Source organism: Plecotus auritus (assembly GCF_963455305.1).
Source record: "Plecotus auritus genome assembly, chromosome: 11".
NCBI lineage: Eukaryota > Metazoa > Chordata > Mammalia > Chiroptera > Vespertilionidae > Plecotus > Plecotus auritus.
Genome location: NC_137777.1, coordinates 1,449,993 through 1,468,246, shown reverse-complemented (window position 1 = coordinate 1,468,246; position 18,254 = coordinate 1,449,993). Strand labels below are relative to the sequence as shown.

Sequence of the window (18,254 nt, the reverse complement as noted above, 5' to 3'; positions counted from 1 at the left end):
ACCGTGGCGACGGCGGGACAGCAGTCCCGCAGGTGCAGGAGCAGCGGCACGAGGCCCTGGTGCACCTGGGTCCGCAGGCTGCTGGGCTCCCTGCCCGCCATCGCTGCCACCAGGTCCCCGAACAGCGCCATGGCCGCCGCCCGGACCGCGTCCCGCTCCTGCAGGCCAGCGGCGCAGCGTCACGGCCAAACCTGCCTGGGGCCCCGCCAACACCCAACTTGGGGCTTCCCCTCCCCATTGTGGCATGGGGCTCCGCTCCTCAGCAGGACGCCGTCACCCCGGCTGGCTCGGGGCTCCCAGGGCAGGGCAGAGCCCCCGCCTCAGACGGGGCCCCTGGGCGCTCCGGGCCAGCCCCAGGCACGTGGTCATGGCTGTCACTCGGCCACATCCTGACACCCAAGTGCCACGCGTGCATATGGGGGCGGGCGCATCTGCTAATTCCCCAGGGAAGGGAAAACTGTCCTCGGACGGGGCGACCTTCCGAGGAAGGGGGGTCGCGGAGGGGTTGGAGGCTGACCCCTGCCTCTGGCTCAGCGCGTGGAGAAGGGCCCGGCGCCCCCTGGTGGCCACCGGGAACTCCCGTCTCCCTGCGCTCCAGGAATGGGGGGGGGGGCAAGAGGAGCGTGCGTGGGGGTGTCCCGCCCCGCACACTCACGTCGTCAAAGAAGGAGCGGGCGTTGAGGGCGAGCGTGAGGCTGTGGGCGCCCGCGCCGTGCGCCCCCAGGCGGTGCAGCGCGTCGGCCACGGTGCCCATGACCCGCACCACCACCGGCTCGCTGTTCCGGAAGAAGCCCTTGAGGAAGAGCGGCAGCTGGCCGCGCAGCAGGCTTCCCTGCGGGGGGCGGGGGGCGGGGGTGCCGACTGACTGTCTGTGCCCCCACCCCTGCCCTGCGGGTCGGACCCAGAACAAACTCGGTTCTCCTTGCGATGTCCCTCCCCAGACCCCAACCCCGACCCATCTGGGCGCCTGCACTGCCCTGCATCCCTCAGGGGGTGGAGAAGGCAAAGATGGGGGTCTCAGGCTCCCACAACCCTGCCAAGAGGCCACCCCAGCCCGTTCTACAGACGAGGGAGCGGAGGGCCGGAGGCGGAAGCCATGATCCCGAACTACCCCGGAAAGGGACGGAGCTGGGATTCTAGCCCCCAGGGCCTCGCCTACACCTGGTGCCCCCGCGCCCCCAGCCCTTACCTTCTCGGGGTGAAAGAGGATGTTCCCCAGGCCCTGCAGGCTCAGCACCCGGATGGCGGGGCTGGGGTCCCTGATGCTCTGGGCCAGCACCATCAGGGCGTCCCGTTCCGGGAGCACCTCCAGCAGGGCGGGGCTGTAGAGGAACTGGGGGCCCCCAAGGGCAGGCAGCTAGGGCCTGGCCCCCTTGCCCCTCCAGGGGTGGGCTCTAGGACGAGGGGTCGGTAGGGGTTTTGGGGTGGCGGTTGGCCAGCACCCTCTGGGTATCCTGGTTAACAAGTATTTGAAACTGGCCTCCAGGCGGGTTCCACCCTTCCGTGTGCGGCTGGAGAAACTGAGGCTCAGAGGGGAAAAGGGCTTTGCCCGAGACCTCACCAGCAAGGCTGGGCCAACATCCCTCACCACCGCCTGGCTCCTGGGGCCCGGGGACAGAGCCCCTCGGAGGGTGACCCGGGCGTTCCTGCCCGCGGGGTGGGGCGGGGGGCGGTACCAGGTTCGGATCTGGGGTTCGCCCTCCCAATGTCCTTATAGAAATGACACGCCCCACTCCGCACTGGCCCCAGCTCACAGCGCAATGCTGGCCACCCCGGGCCTGTCTGCTCCTAGCTACCACCTCCCAGCGTCACAGTCGCGGGGGGGAACTGGGTCCCGGAGGGAGGACAGGCAGAATTCCCGGCTAGGGGTCCCCGACCTACACGCAGCGACCTCAGCCCTGCAGGGGGCCTGGGAGGGGGCACCCAGCCAGGAGCCCAGAGTGGGAAGGAGGGTGTGAGGGGTCTGTCTGGGTGGGTCTGCCCCTCATTGGGGTGAGGTCCTGGTGTGGGTCCTGACGGGGCGCCGAGGCAGCTGGAGGCGGGGTTCCGGCCTGGCTGAGGTCCCCCTGCCCGCCCACCTACCTCATTGAGGATGAGGATGGCCACCTTCCTCACCCGCTCCTCCTGGCTCTGCAGGCTGGGCAGCAGCTGGCTGGCCACGGCCTTGATCTGCCTGCAGGGGCTCTGCACCATGGCCCTGGGGTGGGGGCAGGGCCTGGGTCATGGGAAAGCCCCATGCCCACCTTCCCGCCACCCCTCACCCAGCCTGGGCCCGGCGGCTGGAGGTGCCACTGAGCGTGGGTGGGCACCATCTCAGAGTGGGCTTCCGGTCCCTCTGCAGCCACTGGGTGCCACGCCTGGGCTGGGCATCGGGGAGAGGGAGGAGCAGGCACAGCACTATCCCCTTAAGGGCCTCGGGCTGGGGTGGGGTCTCGGGGGAGACGCCTGCACCTCTGGGTTCACAGGGCACAGAGGGTGTGCGTCTCCCATGCCCGAGGGCTGTGTGTGCACCTGCGGGAGCCGCGGGCTGTTCTCACAGGCCCCGCCCCCACCTGGCCAGGAGGCCCACGCCCTGCGGGTAGGTGTCCAGGGTGGTGAAGAGTTCCCAGGCGTCCTGCAGCTCCAGGCGGGCGAAGTCCTGGCAGTGCCCCGTGGTGAACAGCAAGCTCTTCAGGGCCTCCAGCGACATGCTGGGCGGGGGGGGGGGGGGGGGCGGGCAGGGGTGTCAGGGGCCAGGCCTGTCCCTGGGCAGGGTGCCTGGCCTCCCAGCTTCTTCCCGCCCTTGTTAACAGAAACGGTCCGTTTTCTGAGTCACAGGTTGGAGGGGTTCCAGCTGAGCCTCGAGGGACGGTGCCCTTTAAATGTGGGGCTGAGAGGCCGGCCGGCGTGGCTCAGTGGTTGAGCATCGACCTATGACCCAGGAGGTCAGGGTTCAATTCCCGGTCAGGGCACATGCCCGGGTTGCGGGCTCGATCCCCAGTGTGGGGAGTGCAGGAGGCAGCCCATCCATGATTCTCATTGATGTTTCCATCTCCCTCTCCCTCTCCCTCTCCTTTCCTCTCTGAAATCAATAAAAAATATATTTAAAAATAACTAAATGTGTGGCTAAGGGTCCAGAGAGGGCACAGGAGGGAGGGGGAGGAGAGCCCAGGGCTGCGTGGCATCAGGGAAGCCCAGAGAAGGGTCCACCTGCAGCTCCCGACCCCCTCTGCCCGCGGGAAGCCAGGCTCCACGGACATGTGCCCGCGTGGGGCAGAGAGAATGCCAGCGTGACGCACAGTGACTGAGTGCCGGCCAGCGACCCCGTGTCACTCCTGCACGAGCTTGGGGGACCCCGTACGGCCACGCCCCCTACAAAGGAGCAAGTAGTCCAGCTGGCGACAGCCATCCTGGTCACACGGCCTGGCCAGGGGTGGCAGAAGTGGCGTCGACCCAGCCCCCTGGCTCCGAGCGTGCCCTGTGAGGCCATGGCCATGGGCCCTCAGGAGGGTGCAGGTGCGGTGCAGGGCCCCAAGATGCCGGCCCCCAAGAAGCAGGGTGCCCGTTCTGTGCCTGTCCCCGCCCAGGCCACTGGTGCCTGTCCCACCCGCCTGGGTGTGTGAGTGCGCCCCTGGACCAGCCAGTCACTCCTGCCAGGCACATTCTGAGCAGATTTGCAAAACCAAGTGCCAGAGGCCGAAACCTGGGGTCCCCGGTGGCACCACCCCCAATGCCAGCCGCTTGGCCTCTTGTCCGAGCCACGCCACTGGTCTCAGCCAGGGAGCGGGGCGGCTTCCGCAGAGGGGGACCTCTGGTGTGAGCTCTCGCTTGGAAGCTTCTGGTTTCGCGATCCCTGTCCCCGCGGCCAGCAGGGCTCCCGGGATGAGGCATGGTCTGATTTGGGCATTCCCGGGGCTCCTGCTCGGCTCTGCTGGCCCCAGGGGTGGGGGCAGCGGAGGCACCGGCTGTGTAGGCAGCCTCCTCCGCCCGCCCCCTCCCCGCCTTCCAGAAGGAGGACGTTTATTAGCTTATTAGGGAAGATTCATGCGTTTTGCGCGGCGATCTGACTAAAAAAGGAACTTGACGCGTTCGATTCAGAAGCAGAGCGCGAAGCAGCGGTGTTTTCCTGGTGCCGCCTCGGGGAGAGCCGTTAAAGTGACAAACGGCGGGGAGCGCATCGTAACGCAAACAAATGGGAGCGCGGCCCGCGGTTCAAAGACGTGCTGATGGGGTTTCTCCGGGCCCCGCCTGTGCCGAGGAAGACGGGCCCCGCCGCTCCGGCCGCCCTCCCCACGGCCGTCCACGCTGCCGGCAGGGCCGGAGGCAAAGCTGTGCCGCCCCGTGACCCGGGAGAGGGGACCCAGGAGGCCTCTGCCGGGCTGCGGGCTCCGGCTCAGGACGCCTGGCGTTCAGTGGGGCTCGGGGGAAGCCTCTGACCCCCTCTGAGCCTCCGTTTCCTCGCGTGTAAAATGGGGACACGTTCATCTTAGAGAATCCCTGCAAGGACCGCACTCGGGGGAGACGTGGCAAATACGGCCCGTGCCGGCCCGTGCGCCAGCCGGGCGCCCCTGCTGGGGAGCACCCTCGGGTGACAAGTCAGGGGACACGCGCCTGCCTCCGGTGCGCCCCACGCTCACGGCTGTGCCGGCCACAGGCAGGTTCGGAGGGTTGAATTGCGCCCCCCCCCAAATGATGCCAAAGCCTGACCCCAGGCCCCGGGAGGGCGGCCTCACTCAGAAACGGGGGCTTTGCAGACGGGCGCGAGGGGGGATGTGGTCATTAGGATGGCCCAGTCCATCAGGAAGAGGGGATGGAGGCAGACACGGGGAGATGCCCAGGGCGAGGGACGGGGACGGAGGCCCCAGGGCGGGGCCAGGCAGGGAGGAGCTCCCCCCGGTTTCATTGGGAGCAGCCGTGTGGGGCACTCGAGCGGATGAGTGCCCGTGGCTGTAAGCTGCCCTGCAGCCCTAGGGGGCGGCCCCAGCATCTTCCGGGCAGGCCCCGCGGTCCCTTACCTCAGGGGGCTGGACGCGGCGGCCTCCCGGGCGCCCGGGCGCGGCGGCGGCCCCCAGGGCAGGTGCGGCTCGAGGACGTAGTGCACCTGCGTGAGGAGGGCCAGGAGCAGCTGCGGGTAGGCCTCCCGCACCGTCTTCCTGAACTCCTGCGCCAGCTGCAGGCTGTGGAGCGTGTTGGTGGCCTGTCGGGCGGCAGCGGGCGCTCACTGGAGCCCGGGCCAGGCCTGCCGACCGACCGTCCATCACACCCGTGGCCACCCCGCCGCCCCTCCCGGCTCACGGGGCCGAGCCCCGGAGGTGCCCTCCCATGGCCTGGCTCTGCCCACTCCCCTGCTGCCTCCTGCACTTGGGGGGGGGGACGGGCATTCGGTCCAGAATGTTCTCAGGGGACACTGAGCAGTGATAGCAAGGGCAGGGCAGGGACGCAGACGTGCTGGGATGCAGGGAGGGCCACCTGCTGACCACACGCCGACCCCTTCTCCAGGCCAGCTGGGCAGGGCTGGGCTGGGTGCCCGTCCCCGGGCCTGGCACACCGAGGGCGCCACTGATATTTCCCTGAATGGCCACAGGATGTCGCCTCAGCCCCGTAGCAGTGGGTGGAGGCCTGGGGGTGGGGTGGGGGGCAGACTCACAGCCAGCAAGCGCAGGTGGGCCTTGTCCGCAGGCTGGAGGCCGCTGTGGCTGGGCCTGCCGAGCAGGGGCCTCTCCTGCAGCCAGGCCAGCAGGGTGGCCAGCACCAGGCGGCTCCCACGCTGCTCGGCCCCCAGGGCCCTCCACAGCTGGAAGGCGTGGCTGTGGGCAGAGAGGCACCGTGAGGGCTCAGCCAGCCGGTGCGTGCCGTGGCCGAGGCCTCAGGTGCCTGGAGAGGCGTGGCCGGGGGGGACATGGGAGATGCCCCGGGCCCCTGCCCTTGGGTCTCCCCACCTTCAGGGCCCCTCCTCCAGCCCTGTCACCCCAGCTGCAGACTCTGACTCTGTCACCTTCCATGGCTCCCACGTCCTGGCAGGGCACGTCCAGCTGGCACTCAGAGCCACCACCCTGTGACCCCTGCCCTCTGACCTCCAGCCCCTGCCTGTCCTCCCTCCTCTCCTGCCTCTGGGCCTCCACAGATGCTATCATTCCTTGTGCGTGGAGCACGCCTCCTCACTGGCCTACTGCCACTGCCGTTAGGACTCGCCAGCAGTCGCCTCCGCCTGGAAGCCTGCCTGGCTTCTTCCTCCTAGGCCTGGGTTTGCTGGGGTCCAGCTGCCCCGGGCCCAACCCGAGTCAAGTGCGGGGCCGAGACTGGCTGGCGGAGCTTTGCAGTGTCCCGGGCCCATTCCGCAGATGGGGAAACAGAGGACAAGAGAGGAAGGATGTGCTCTGATCAGCGCTCTCCTGGGAACCGGGAAGCTGGTCTGGGGGCCAGGCCCGATGGTCCTATGACCTTTCCGCCAGGTCCAAGGTCATGGTGCTGTGAGATCTGGGGGAGTCAGGGGGCGTTGGGGCTCCCGAGATGTAGGCGACCCGGACGGCCCTGTTTTCTGGGCGAGGTGGTCTTGGGGCCTGAGTGGGAGGGGCTGGAGGGCAGGAGGGACTCTGGAGTGGTGGGTGAGGGGTGGGCGGGCCACAGTGGGCGGGCTGAGTGAGCGCCTACCCCCAGATTTAGCACAAACCCCAGGAAGGCCACCCCTGAGCCCTGGGAGGCACCCTGTCCCCTCCGACCCTGGGCTCGGTGGGCACAACAGCTCAGGGGACTCTGGGAGGGTCCCTCGCGTGGTCACTGCCCCGCTGGACAGGTGGGGCCTTTGGCGTGGAGGCCCCGAGCCGGCCGTGACCTTGGGCCGGCCACTTCCTCTCTTTGGGGGCAACACCGGCCACCAGGGGTTTGAGTGAGGAGCCGGGTGCCCGGGTCCAGCTTTCTATTCTGCTCCCCGTGGGTGCCCGTCACTCAGTCAGCCTGGGTGTGCTGGGCAGATCCAGGAAATGTCCCTGACAGTGTGGGAGTGACCCAGCTCTGACATGGCGGGAAATAAGGGTTTGTGAGCATGGGGGTGGGGAGGGTGCACCTGGCGCTGCTGATGGTGAGGGGGGCCGATGGTGAGGGGGCTGATGGTGAGGGGGGCCCTATGGTGAGGGGGGCCGGATGGTGAGGGGGCCCGTGGTGAGGGGGGCCGGATGGTGAGGGGGCCGGATGGTGAGGGGGCCCGATGGTGAGGGGGGCCCGATGGTGAGGGGGCCCGATGGTGGGGGGGGCCGGATGGTGAGGGGGCCGGATGGTGAGGGGGGCCCGATGGTGAGGGGGGCCCAATGGTGAGGGGGCCTATGGTGAGGGGGGCCGATGGTGGGGGGGCCGGATGGTGAGGGGGCCGTCGGGAGGCTTCAGACACCAAAGGGAAACATTGAAGGCCTGAGAGAGAGAAGAGAACCCCGAACGCTGGCGGTCACGGGCCCCTTCACCTGCCGCCAAACCAAGAAGCCGCCTGAGCTGGCCGGGGTCTGCTCCGACAGAAGAGGGCGCCAGTGAGCGCCAAGTCCCAGCAGCGGCTCCGCGTGTTCCCCGTGGGCGGGAGGCGAGTTAACACCCATCTGACTGCACAGGAGCCAGAAGACAAATCTACAGGGAGGGAGGGCACGCTCCCCGGAAAGCACCAGGTGCAGGACCAGCATCAGATGGCGCCGAGGCAGGTGAACGCGCTCCAGCGAGCGCTTAAAGACGGGGCATCCACTCGGCCTGTGAGTGCCAAAGGCACACAAGCCTCTAGGCCAGTGGTCCTCAACCTTCCTGACGCCGCGACCCTTTAACACAGCTCCTCATGTGGTGGTGACCCCAACCATAAAATTATTTTCGTTGCTACTTCATAACTGTAATTTTGCTACTGTTATGAATCGTAATGTAATTATGTGTGTTTTTCGATGGTCTTAGGCTCTACAGCAGCGGTTCTCAACCTGTGGGTCGCCTAAGACCATCGGAAAACACGGATATTTACATGACGATTCATAACAGTAGCAAAATTACAGTTATGAAGTAGCAACGAAAATGATTTTATGGTTGGGGGTCCCCACCACATGAGGAGCTGTATTAAAGGGCCGCGGCATCAGGAAGGTTGAGGACCACGGCTCTAGAAAGACAGGGAAGGAGAGCTGACTGAGTTCAGGAGAGAGACGGAGGGAACCACAAAACTATCTCAGGACATAAAACCCAGCCTTGCACCTTTAAAAGATGCCTGATTGCCCAGCCGGGGGGTTGGCGGGGGGGGGGGGGGTGCGGTTAATGGTTGAGCTTTGACCTAGGACCCAGGAGGCTGCGTGCTCGATCCCCAGTTGGGGGGCGTGCAGGAGGCAGCCGATCGATGTTTTTCTCTCTCTATCCCTCCCCCTTCCTCTCTCCCTAAAATCAATAAAAACATATTTAAAAACAAGACAAGGGCCCAAGAGTGATAAGACTCAAGTGAAAACGTACTAAGGGGCTGGAGGAAGAGCACTAAAAACAATCAGCAGGGGTCCTCAAACTTTTTAAACAGGGGGCCAGTTCACTGTCCCTCAGACCGTGGGAGGGCCGGACTATAGTTTAAAAAAAACAACTATGAACAAATTCCTATGCGCACTGCGGGCCCGGGAGGCGTCGGCTGCTAAGCAGGACAGGCAGCGGCACCCTCGGCGGGCCGCATGTGGCCCGCGGGCCGTAGTTCGAGGACGCCTAATCAAGAGAGGGAAAGTGAATGTGAGGAGGAAGTCAGGGGGACCAGCGGGAAAGTGCTGGGGAGGGAAGACAGGCGAGGAGAGAGCAGCTTTGAATCGCTGGACTCTCCGAAGACGCAAACCAGCGACGGAACAAACGGATGTTTAAAGCGATAACCAAGAGAACTTTCCAGAAGCAACAACAACGGAAATACTTAACCTACATGACCTGGGAGAACTAATCACCCCCTCGGAGACGTGTCTTCGTGTAACCATCACATTTCCCAGATAAAGGGGGACATCGGCAATAAAGGGCAAACCAGCCATTGTCACCAGACTTTTCCAAGACAAAGCGGGGCTGCCATTGAGCAGCACGACGGACAGACACGGAGTAAAGGAAGGCGCCAACCCAGGGTTTTGTATCCAGACCAGCGTCCTCCCCGCGGACAACTTCCCGCGTGAGGAACCTGGCGGGTCTGACGCCACCAGGCCCCCTCCTGGAAGAACCTGGCAGCAGTGAGTGTCACCAGCGAGGAGTGACCCGCCAAGGCCAGCCAAGGGACTGGATGAGGATGTGGCCACAAGCGCCAGTGTGGGCCAGACCCAGGCCGGGGAGGGAGCGAGAGGGTGTCTGTGACCAGGAATTACACCTCGAGGCCCTGCGGCGGGAGCGTGGTGGGTGGGAGTCAGAGCTGAGATGGGAGGGAGGAAGAGGACGCTGGCGGGCAGGTAGGAGGAAGGGGGTCCTTGGAGCAGAAGGAAGGAGGCTCTGGTGTGGCTGGGGGATGGTCAGGACCCCTCTCTCCACACTGACGGGCGGTCGAGGCCGGGCAGGGGGTTTTAGGTGGAGCTCGGATAGAATGAAAGGCGAGCAGGGCCTCCCCGGGGCCCGCCCCAGGAGGTGCATGGTCCAGGAGCAGGTCAGTGGACTCTCCCTGGCCTGGGAGGGGGTGGGCAAGAGGGCAGAGGGGAGGCTGGAGGGTGGGGCCGGGGCTCGTGAGGGAAGGGGGCCGGGCACCTGTCCAGGGTCATGGAGAAGTCCAGGAAGGTGGCCACCAGCTCGGGGGTGTGGTTCCGGGCCAGCAGGGTGATGGCCTGCAGAGCATCGTCCTTGGCTTGGGGGATGCGGACAGAGCTCAGCTGCAGGTGGATGGCCTGGCCCAGGTTGGCAACCTGTGCGGGAGGGAGTGTGGGGGAGAGGGCCGGTCTGAGGGGGGGCAGGCCCGTCCTGGGGAGCCTACAGGGGCGGGAGGCCCTGTCCTGGTGAGCGTGGAACTCTCCTGAGCGGCCCTGAGCTTGAGCCTGAGGGGGAGACAGGCCTGCCCAGGGTGGTCTGAGGGAGGAGGCACGGCTCTGCCCGGGACACGGGTCAGAGGGGGCGTCCCCTCTGAGAGGGAGGAGCCCCACACCTCGCACAGGTGTTGAGGCCTCTGACTCCGTCTAAGGTTGCCCCGGCCTTGGAGGAGCCAGACTCACCCACCTCGTCACCTCCTGATGGCGCTGCTGTGGCCTGGCGGTTCCCCCTGTGCCTGCAATGCCCTCCCGCTTCTGCTGCTGGGTGTCCCTCCCTCTTCCGTTCACGCCCAGACCCAGGGTCACCCGCCCAAGGCTTTGTCTGCAGGACCTGGCATTTGTCACCTCTTTCTGGGGCGCTGCCCGCCAGACACACTCCCTCGCCTTTGCATGACCCGTGCTGTCCTGGCTCATCTGCCCGGGGCCACTCACCGGGTCGCCGAGACACTGGCGGATCCTGGCTGTGCCTCCTCTTCCCCAGCCCCACCTACCGCGCACTCAGCGCTTGTCTGCTGCTTGCCCCGCGCACACCACTGTGCCCAGCACGCCTGCCTGGGCCATCCCCTCTTTCCCGCCCTCCTCAGAGCCTATCAGGGTGGGGTCTGTGTCTCCCCCATCAGGCTCAAGCTTGGGGCCATGCCTTGGCCCAGAGGCCCCAGCCCTTGGGTGTGAGTGCTGGCCACCCCTCTGCCCCCCCGCGTCTCCCCGGCCCTCACAGTCTCCAGCTTGGCCCCGTGCTCCTGGACGGCAGTGAGCAGCATGCTGGCGGCTGCCTGCACGCGGAAGGGGCTGGTGGAGCCCAGGCCTTCGACGGCCGTCCAGATGAGGTCGGTCAGCTCCGCCAGGGTGAGATGCTTCATGACCTCCTGTGGCAGCAGGAGTGAGGCAGCGTCACTGCGGGGCACCTGCCCCGGCGCCCACGTCCCACCTGGGCTCGTACCCCTTCTCCCATGCTCAGGCACTTCAGGTCTCGGAGCATCTCCACACTCCTGAGCCCACTCCTCTGGGTCCATAACGGATGTCAGAATATTTACTAGAATCTTATTATTCTAAAATGTTAGTGTGATCTTTGTGAGAATGTTAGGTGATGAGTTGTTAGAATGTGAAAATCATTTCAGTGAAATATTTGTAGTTTCTACTAACTTTTAAAAAGGAATATTAGGCGATTACAAATCTGGTTAGAACGTTTGTTAGAAGATTAAATTGTTTTCCAAAATGTCGAATTTTGGTTAAAGTTCTAGTCTGTAGAATGTTTGGGAAGAAATTCAACTCGGAATGGTGGTTAGATACTCAGAATCCTCGAGTCCTGCTGGCTCAGGAAGGTAAACACCCAGAGCATGAGGATGTGAGGGGGTGACAGTGATGGAGGGTTAGTGGTGGGGGCATCAGTGATGGTGGAGATGACAGGGTGGTGATGGTGATGATGGTGGTGATGAGGATGATGGTGATGATGATGGTGGTGGTGGTGATAATGATGATGGTGGTGGTGATAATGGTGATGATGGTGGAGATGGTGATAATGGTAATGAGGATGGTGGTGATGGTGATGAAGGTGGTGGTGATGGTGATGAAGGTGGTGATGATAATGGTGATGATGGTAATGAGGATGGGGGTGATGGTGATGAAGGTGGTGGTGATGGTGATGATGATAATGGTGATGATGGTAATGAGGATGGGGGTGAGGGTGATGAAGGTGGTGATGATAATGGTGATGATGGTAATGAGGATGGAGGTGATGGTGATGAAGGTGGTGGTGATGGTGATGATGATAATGGTGATGATGGTAATGAGGATGGGGTGATGGTGATGAAGGTGGTGGTGATGATAATGGTGATGATGGTAATGAGGATGGGGGTGATGGTGATGAAGGTGGTGGTGATGGTGATGATGATAATGGTGATGATGGTAATGAGGATGGGGTGATGGTGATGAAGGTGGTGGTAGTGATGAAGGTGTAGTGTGTCCAGACCATCTGGGGAATCAGAACTTGGGACTAGAACCAAGGCCTGTTCTCCAAACGACCTGCCATCCCGGGATTAGCAGACCCTCCCATCCGCTCCCTCTGTGCTCCTGCCTGTCACTGTCATTTGTCCAAGGGAGAGCCAGAGCCGAACACCCACTCTGCTCAGGGGCAGTGCAGAGCGGGGCAGACCGCCCCTTCCCGGTCCTGGTAACTCAGGCCACCTGAGGGCCTGGATGCTCTGGGCCCCTTCCCCACGGGCCCCGCTGAGCTGGTGGCCAGTGGGCCCTCCCTTCCTGCTCTGCCTCTGCCCCCGGCCCAGGCTTTCTGGCATAAACGGGAGCCAGCCCAGGAGTTTCTGCTCTGGCCCTGGACCGCAGGGCTTCGGTCTTCTGCCCGGAACTTCCGACGGCCTCACGGACAGCTCGCTGCGCTCAGAGCTGGGTTCTGGGTCAGCCAGGACCAGACTCCGAACCGCGGGCCCTTCCCACTTCTTCATCATTTGGTTCAACCGAGTGGCTGTGTATTGGAGGCTGGCTCTCCCATCAGGCCCCACTGAGCCCTGAGTCGGGGTTGGGGTGCACATGGTCTAATGGGGGAGACTGGCAAGCACACCGAACACAGGGTCTTCCGAGCCACGAGCTCAACACCAAGAACGGGTGAGCTGAGGTCATGTGCCAGGGACACCACGGACGGCGCACTCAGAACATGAGGCTCCACGCCAGCCCTGCCACGCCACGCCCAGCCTCGCTCATCGTCAGGAGGGAGTGCAGCCAAACCAGATGCGAACGTCACAAAGATACGGGTTCCCCTGTGGTGAGAGGGACGTGGGGGCGCACTGCCTCCTCCAAGCCACTGGCCGCGGAGGGTCTGGAGGGGAAGCGGAGGGCAGCGGAGAGGAGACAGGACTGGCTTCGGAGGGGCGGGGCTGGCCTTCGGAGGCTAGGAAAGGCACCTGCACAGACCAGGACGGCAGGCCTGTTTCCGCCGTGCGCGCCTGCAGGACTCAGATGCCAAGGGAAGGAGGTCGTCGGGCGCCTCAGAGAACGCCTGCCCTGCCAGCCGCCAGCGGGCACCATTTACTGGGCGCCCTGGAGGCCGGGGTGCCACCGACACCACTCGGCCCGTTTTACAGAGGAAGACTGAGGTTCAGAGAGAAGGGGCTTGTCCAAGGTCGAAGCAGTGAGGAGCTGGGACTTAAGCCTGGGCTGGGCTGCTGACCCCAGCTCCTTGCTCCACCCCCCCACCCGTCCCCCCCCAGCTCCAGGCCAGCGGCTGGGGCTCCCCAAAGTTCTCAGTTAACCACCAGAGACGCAGATGAGATCCTGGCCTAGGTTTTAATACTCATGCCCTGGCCCAGGTGCTGACCCCTGGGTCCCGCCAGGCCACGCCAGCAGCCGGAACCGGAACCTCATCAGAGGGGACGACGGTGGGGGTGGGAGGAGAGCATGGCCACGGCCCCCCACCCGGACCTGCCCACGATTCTAAGGGCCTTGACCTTGGTGACTTGGTGGCTGCTCAGCTGGAAGATTTGGTCCTTGGGGAACGCTGCTTCCCGGGGCGTGGGGGGGGCGGCCTTCTGGTCTCCACTGCTCCAGAGCAGGGCCCCGTCCTGGCCGGCCCGGGCGAGCTTCTTGGGGACCGGCTCTTTCACCCGGGAAGCTTCTGCGGGAGTGGGCAGGGGTGAGCGCCGGGCAAGGGTGGGCTTGGGGACGAGGTTGGGATGGGCAGGAGTCAGGGTCGTTGGTTGGTAATCAGGGTCAGGTCTGGGTCCAAGTTTGGGGATGGGACTCAGAGGTTCTGGGGGCCTCTGTGGGGTGAGAGGTAAGCTTGGGGCAGGCTGGGGGGAGTTGAGTTCAGGGGTGCCGGCGTCGGTCAGCAGAGGCGTGGTGAGGTGGCAGCGGGCCCGCGGGAGCTCACCTCTCTGGCGTACCAGGAGCTGGTAGAGGTGACCCAGGCTCTCCAGGCTGGAGTGCTGGGTGGCCTTGTCGGGGTCCTGGCACAGAATGCCCAGCATGCCCATCAGCTGCCCGACCCGTTTGAAGTCCTCCTTCGGCTGTGGGGAGAGTGCAGGGACTCGATGGCAGAACCCACCCACGGAGCACCCCGGCCACGCCCTCCCCCCAGCACCAGGGTCGGGCGCCTCCAGTCACGTGGCAGGCGTGGACTCGTCTGGGGTGAACTTGAAGGGGTGGCGTGAACACTCAGAAATCAAGAGAAATCATACTTCATACACGATTTAGGAAAAATCAGAGTGACTAGGAAAACCCCATCGGGAAATAAGTTTCAAAATTGTAAGCAAAGACAGCGCGGGACTCTCCATTTCCGGGACCGAGGGCGCCTCACTAGCCTCACCCTAACCCCAGACCGGGGTCTCAGGCAGCCCAGGCCCCAGTGTGCCGAGGCAATCGTTTAAAACCGTGGTCGGCAAACTGCGGCTCGCGAGCCACATGCGGCTCTTTGGCCCCTTGAGTGTGGCTCTTCCACAAAATACCACGGCCTGGGCGAGTCTATTTTGAAGAAGTGGCGTTAGAAGAAGTTTAAGTTTAAAAAATTTGGCTCTCCAAAGGAATTTCCATCGTTGTACTGTTGCTATTTGGCTCTGTGGACGAATGAGTTTGCCGACCACTGGTTTAAAACATCGCCTTTAAATATCATTGACCTTGACTGCAGAGTTTCGGCGCCCCCATAAATGTTGCGCCCCCATAAACGTTGCGCCCCAGGCGAGCTCGCCGCACCCTGGTCTCAGTTCTGTGCTGTGGAAACTGATTTCGAGTAAACTGAAGCCCTTTGAGCCCATCCCGAGGGGTCCTCCTCCGCGTGGGGAGCGGGCGGCGTCTGCGCAGTGAGCTTCCGGCAGAGCCCACCCTGCTCCCCAAGGCCACGCCCAGCGCCCCGCCTTCCGGAGAAAGGCGCGCCCTCCAGGCCTCAGGCCCAGGAACTAGTTTCCTTATCGCCCCACGAGGCTCCCTAAGGAGCTGGTGCTGATCTCGGCTGATGGACAAAGTACAATTCACTCCCTGAAGACGGGCTGCTGTCCTTTCAACCCGGGGACCAGAGCCACAGATGGGGGTTCAGCCGGGACCCAGGAACCGATGGGGGTCGTGATGGACGGAGGGCGGTGGGATGGGGGTGCCCGGGGTAGTAACTGCTAGGCCTAGCCCGGGGCAGGCCGCACACCTTCGGAGCCCTTAGCGGCCCCCACTCGATCTGACTCCCGCTGTGACCCTGGGGGTGTGTGTCGGGGGGGGGGGGCGGTGAGGGTGGGGAAGAGAAACTGAACTCAGGGTGGGGCTTCCAGGGGCTTGGACCAGAGCCCAGCCTCCTGGGTCAAGGGTCAGGGCCCCTGGGTTCAGAGCCCAGCCAGGTGGACTTCAGAGTCCTTAATCCCCACCCCAGCCTGCTTCCTCCTATGTAAAGAGGGGGACTCCCTGGCCACCGCAGGGCACCCAGGGATGCACCCCGGGTTGGTGGCAGGGGCACAGGGGACCTTGAACCCTGAGAGCTCGGGCAGGCTGTGGGAGGGGCCGGTTTGGCAGGGACAGCAGAGGCGGTGGGGCGGGGGGCCTGGGGGCCAGGTACTCACGTCCAGGTAGAGGTTATTGCTCAGGAATTTGAGGAGACTCATGCAGCTGTTCACAGCCCGCTGCCGCTCGTGCGCCTTCTCGGACGCCAGCCACACATACAGATGCTATGGTTGGGGGGTGGCAGGGGAGGGTGCTGCTGCCTGGGACCCGACCTGGCCAGGATCCGCCCTGCCGCAGGCCCCGCCCACCCACAGCAAGGCCACACCCTTATTCCATACCCCGCCCACGGCAGCTCAGACACCGCCCCCTGGCAAGGAGCTGTTCTCTAAGCCAGGCTCAGGCTCCGCCCACCGCAGCTCAGACCCCGCCCCCTGGCAAGGAGCTGTTCTATAAGCCAGGCTCAGGCTCCGCCCACTGTGGCTCAGACCCCGCCCCCTGGCAAGGAGCTGTTCTTTAAGCCAGGCTCAGACTCCACCCACTGTGGCTCAGACCCCGCCCCCTGGCAAGGAGCTGTTCTTTAAGCCAGGCTCAGGCTCCGCCCACTGTGGCTCAGACCTCGACCCCTGGCAAGGAGCTGTTCTTTAAGCCAGGCTCAGGCTCCACCCACTGTGGCTCAGACCCCGCCCCCTGGCAAGGAGCTGTTCTATAAGCCAGGCTCAGGCTCCGCCCACTGTGGCTCAGACCTCGACCCCTGGCAAGGAGCTGTTCTTTAAGCCAGGCTCAGGCTCCACCCACTGTGGCTCAGACCCCGCCCCCTGGCAAGGAGCTGTTCTCTAAGCCAGGCTCAGGCTCCGCCCACCACAGCTCAGACCCCGCCCCCTGGCAAGGAGCGGTTCTCTAAGCCAGGCTTAGGCTCCGCCCACTGCAGCTCAGACCCCGCCCCCTGGCAAGGAGCAGGTTTATGAGAGAGGCTCAGACTCCACTCCTCATCCTCCACCGCCTCTACTGGTCCACCTTGTCTCCTCTGGGACACCCTCCTGTGTTCACCCACTGACCCAGCCCTGCCTGTGCCACGCCGCGCACACCCGCCCCACCTCACCGACAGCAGGAAGTGCAGCTCCTCCGCCGTGGGGTTCTGGGTGATGAAGGTCTGCATCATCTGGTCCAGCGCCTCCGAGGTCTGGCTGTAGAGGTTCTGTGGGACGATACACCGCCAGGTGGCACCGCGCCCGGGGTGGCTGGAGGCGGAGGCCTGTGCGGGGCCGCGTGCTTTTGGCCTCTCCGTGCTGGGGTGCCCACTGCCTGCAGACCCCAGGCCGGACTGCCCACCCTATTTGGCAGATGGCGTGGCTGGGCAGGAGGGCGGTCTGGGCCTGCCCAAGGGCACAGGCTTCTCAGTGGCCGAGGCAAGTTTGTTTCGAGCTGGGCTGGCCCTGCGGGAGTGCAGCCACTAGGCCCTGGCCTCGGAAGGCCCTGTGGTGCCCCTCACTGCTCTGCCATCACCACCTTGCCATTCTTAACGGACTCTGAACAAGAGCCCTGCGTTTTCATTCTGTGGTCCCCGCAAAGTCCGCATCCGGTTCCACTTCTTGGGTCCCCCACACAAGGCCCCCACTCTTTACCGCTTGGCTCGCCAGGGTGTGCTCAGGAGGGAGGGGCCACAGAAACGGCGCAGCCCACCCTCGGGCACTAGCTGCCACCCCCCTGGTCCCTGGGGAGCACCACAGGCCTGGCCCGGGGCAGGGGCTCAGCCGGCCCGAGCTCCCTTCTGAGGCACCGGCAGCAGGCGAGCTGCACGCCTGCCCAGGCCCCCCGGAGAGGCGGCGGGCGCCGGCGCGCACCTGGACGTCGGGCGGCTCCAGGAAGAGGCAGGCGTGTTTCTCCGGGACGTCCAGCAGCGGCAGGGCCAGCACGCTGCGGAGGCAGACGGTCAGGAGCCGGGACTTCTTCTCTAGGTTCAGGGACGGCCTCAGCTTACTGTGCGGAGGACAGGAGGTGGTGAGGAAGGGCGCGGGGCTGGGGATGGGAAGGGACACCTGCCAGCAGAGCCAGGAGCCGGCAAGCCCGGAGCAGGGACTCGCTAAGCCCTGCACCCCGGCCACCTTTCACAGGGCAGCTGGTATCTCCCCAGCCCTGGGTGCACCCCTGGGATTTGAGCCTCGTCTACACTCTGGGGAAGGCCCGCCCACCTGCCACCTGCCACCTGCCACCTGCCACCTGCCACCTGCCAGGTGTGGGGCTGGGCCCCCAGGATGCTTGGCTGCTGCCTGCTGGGTCCCACTGCAGTCAGAGAGCACCCAGCGCTGAGCTCCCCCAGCCTCCACTTCCCAGTCAGACACCCTGTCCTGGCCAGGGTCCCCCCGCATCCTGCCTGCAGGCGGACGGCGAAGTCAGAACCTCTGCCTGTGCTGGGGTCCTGGAGCCTCCCTTCCTTCTCTGAGACGTTGGCTGGCGTCTAGACTCAGCTTCCCTTTGTAGTTCCTCCTCCAGCGGCTGGAACCTGCTCTAGACACGGCCCTGGCTGGGATCTTGTGCTGAGTGACAGCTCTGACCTTGAGTGTCTAGGGGTCAGCTTACTCTGTGCCCAGGGCCCAATGCTCTGGTCTCTGTGGGATGCCCATCCTCCAGCCACCATGGCCACCCTCGCCCTTCCCAGCGGGGCTGACGCCGGCCCCTCCCCCGCGGGCGGCGGGGAGCGCACCAGAGGCTGCAGATGATGTGGAGGGCCTGCTGGCGCGTCGACGTGCTCAGCCTGTCCTTGGGCTCCTTCTCCATCAAAACCTGCGAATGCCCAGGTGCAGGCTGTCACGCACGCCTGGGCCGACCCCCGTCCTGACACCATGTCTGATCTCCTCCTAAGACCTCAGTGCCCGGCACGCG

At 64.6% G+C, this 18,254-nt stretch overlaps 1 protein-coding gene across 1 annotated transcript in view; it reads right to left on the bottom strand.

The window, feature by feature from the left end:
- Positions 1 to 18,254, bottom strand: part of LOC308236630 (maestro heat-like repeat family member 5) — a gene marked incomplete at its 5' end in the record, with an annotated part of 37,662 nt that overhangs the window by 2,773 nt on the left and 16,635 nt on the right. The window contains 15 exons of the mRNA XM_080646484.1: positions 3 to 158; positions 656 to 832; positions 1,190 to 1,333; positions 2,083 to 2,197; positions 2,553 to 2,690; positions 4,995 to 5,176; positions 5,627 to 5,786; positions 9,673 to 9,827; positions 10,664 to 10,813; positions 13,406 to 13,572; positions 13,828 to 13,963; positions 15,494 to 15,598; positions 16,474 to 16,569; positions 17,216 to 17,351; positions 18,076 to 18,155. Coding sequence (XP_080502610.1) covers positions 3 to 158; positions 656 to 832; positions 1,190 to 1,333; positions 2,083 to 2,197; positions 2,553 to 2,690; positions 4,995 to 5,176; positions 5,627 to 5,786; positions 9,673 to 9,827; positions 10,664 to 10,813; positions 13,406 to 13,572; positions 13,828 to 13,963; positions 15,494 to 15,598; positions 16,474 to 16,569; positions 17,216 to 17,351; positions 18,076 to 18,155 — 2,097 coding nt within the window. The remainder of the gene's footprint in view (positions 1 to 2; positions 159 to 655; positions 833 to 1,189; positions 1,334 to 2,082; positions 2,198 to 2,552; positions 2,691 to 4,994; positions 5,177 to 5,626; positions 5,787 to 9,672; positions 9,828 to 10,663; positions 10,814 to 13,405; positions 13,573 to 13,827; positions 13,964 to 15,493; positions 15,599 to 16,473; positions 16,570 to 17,215; positions 17,352 to 18,075; positions 18,156 to 18,254) is intronic.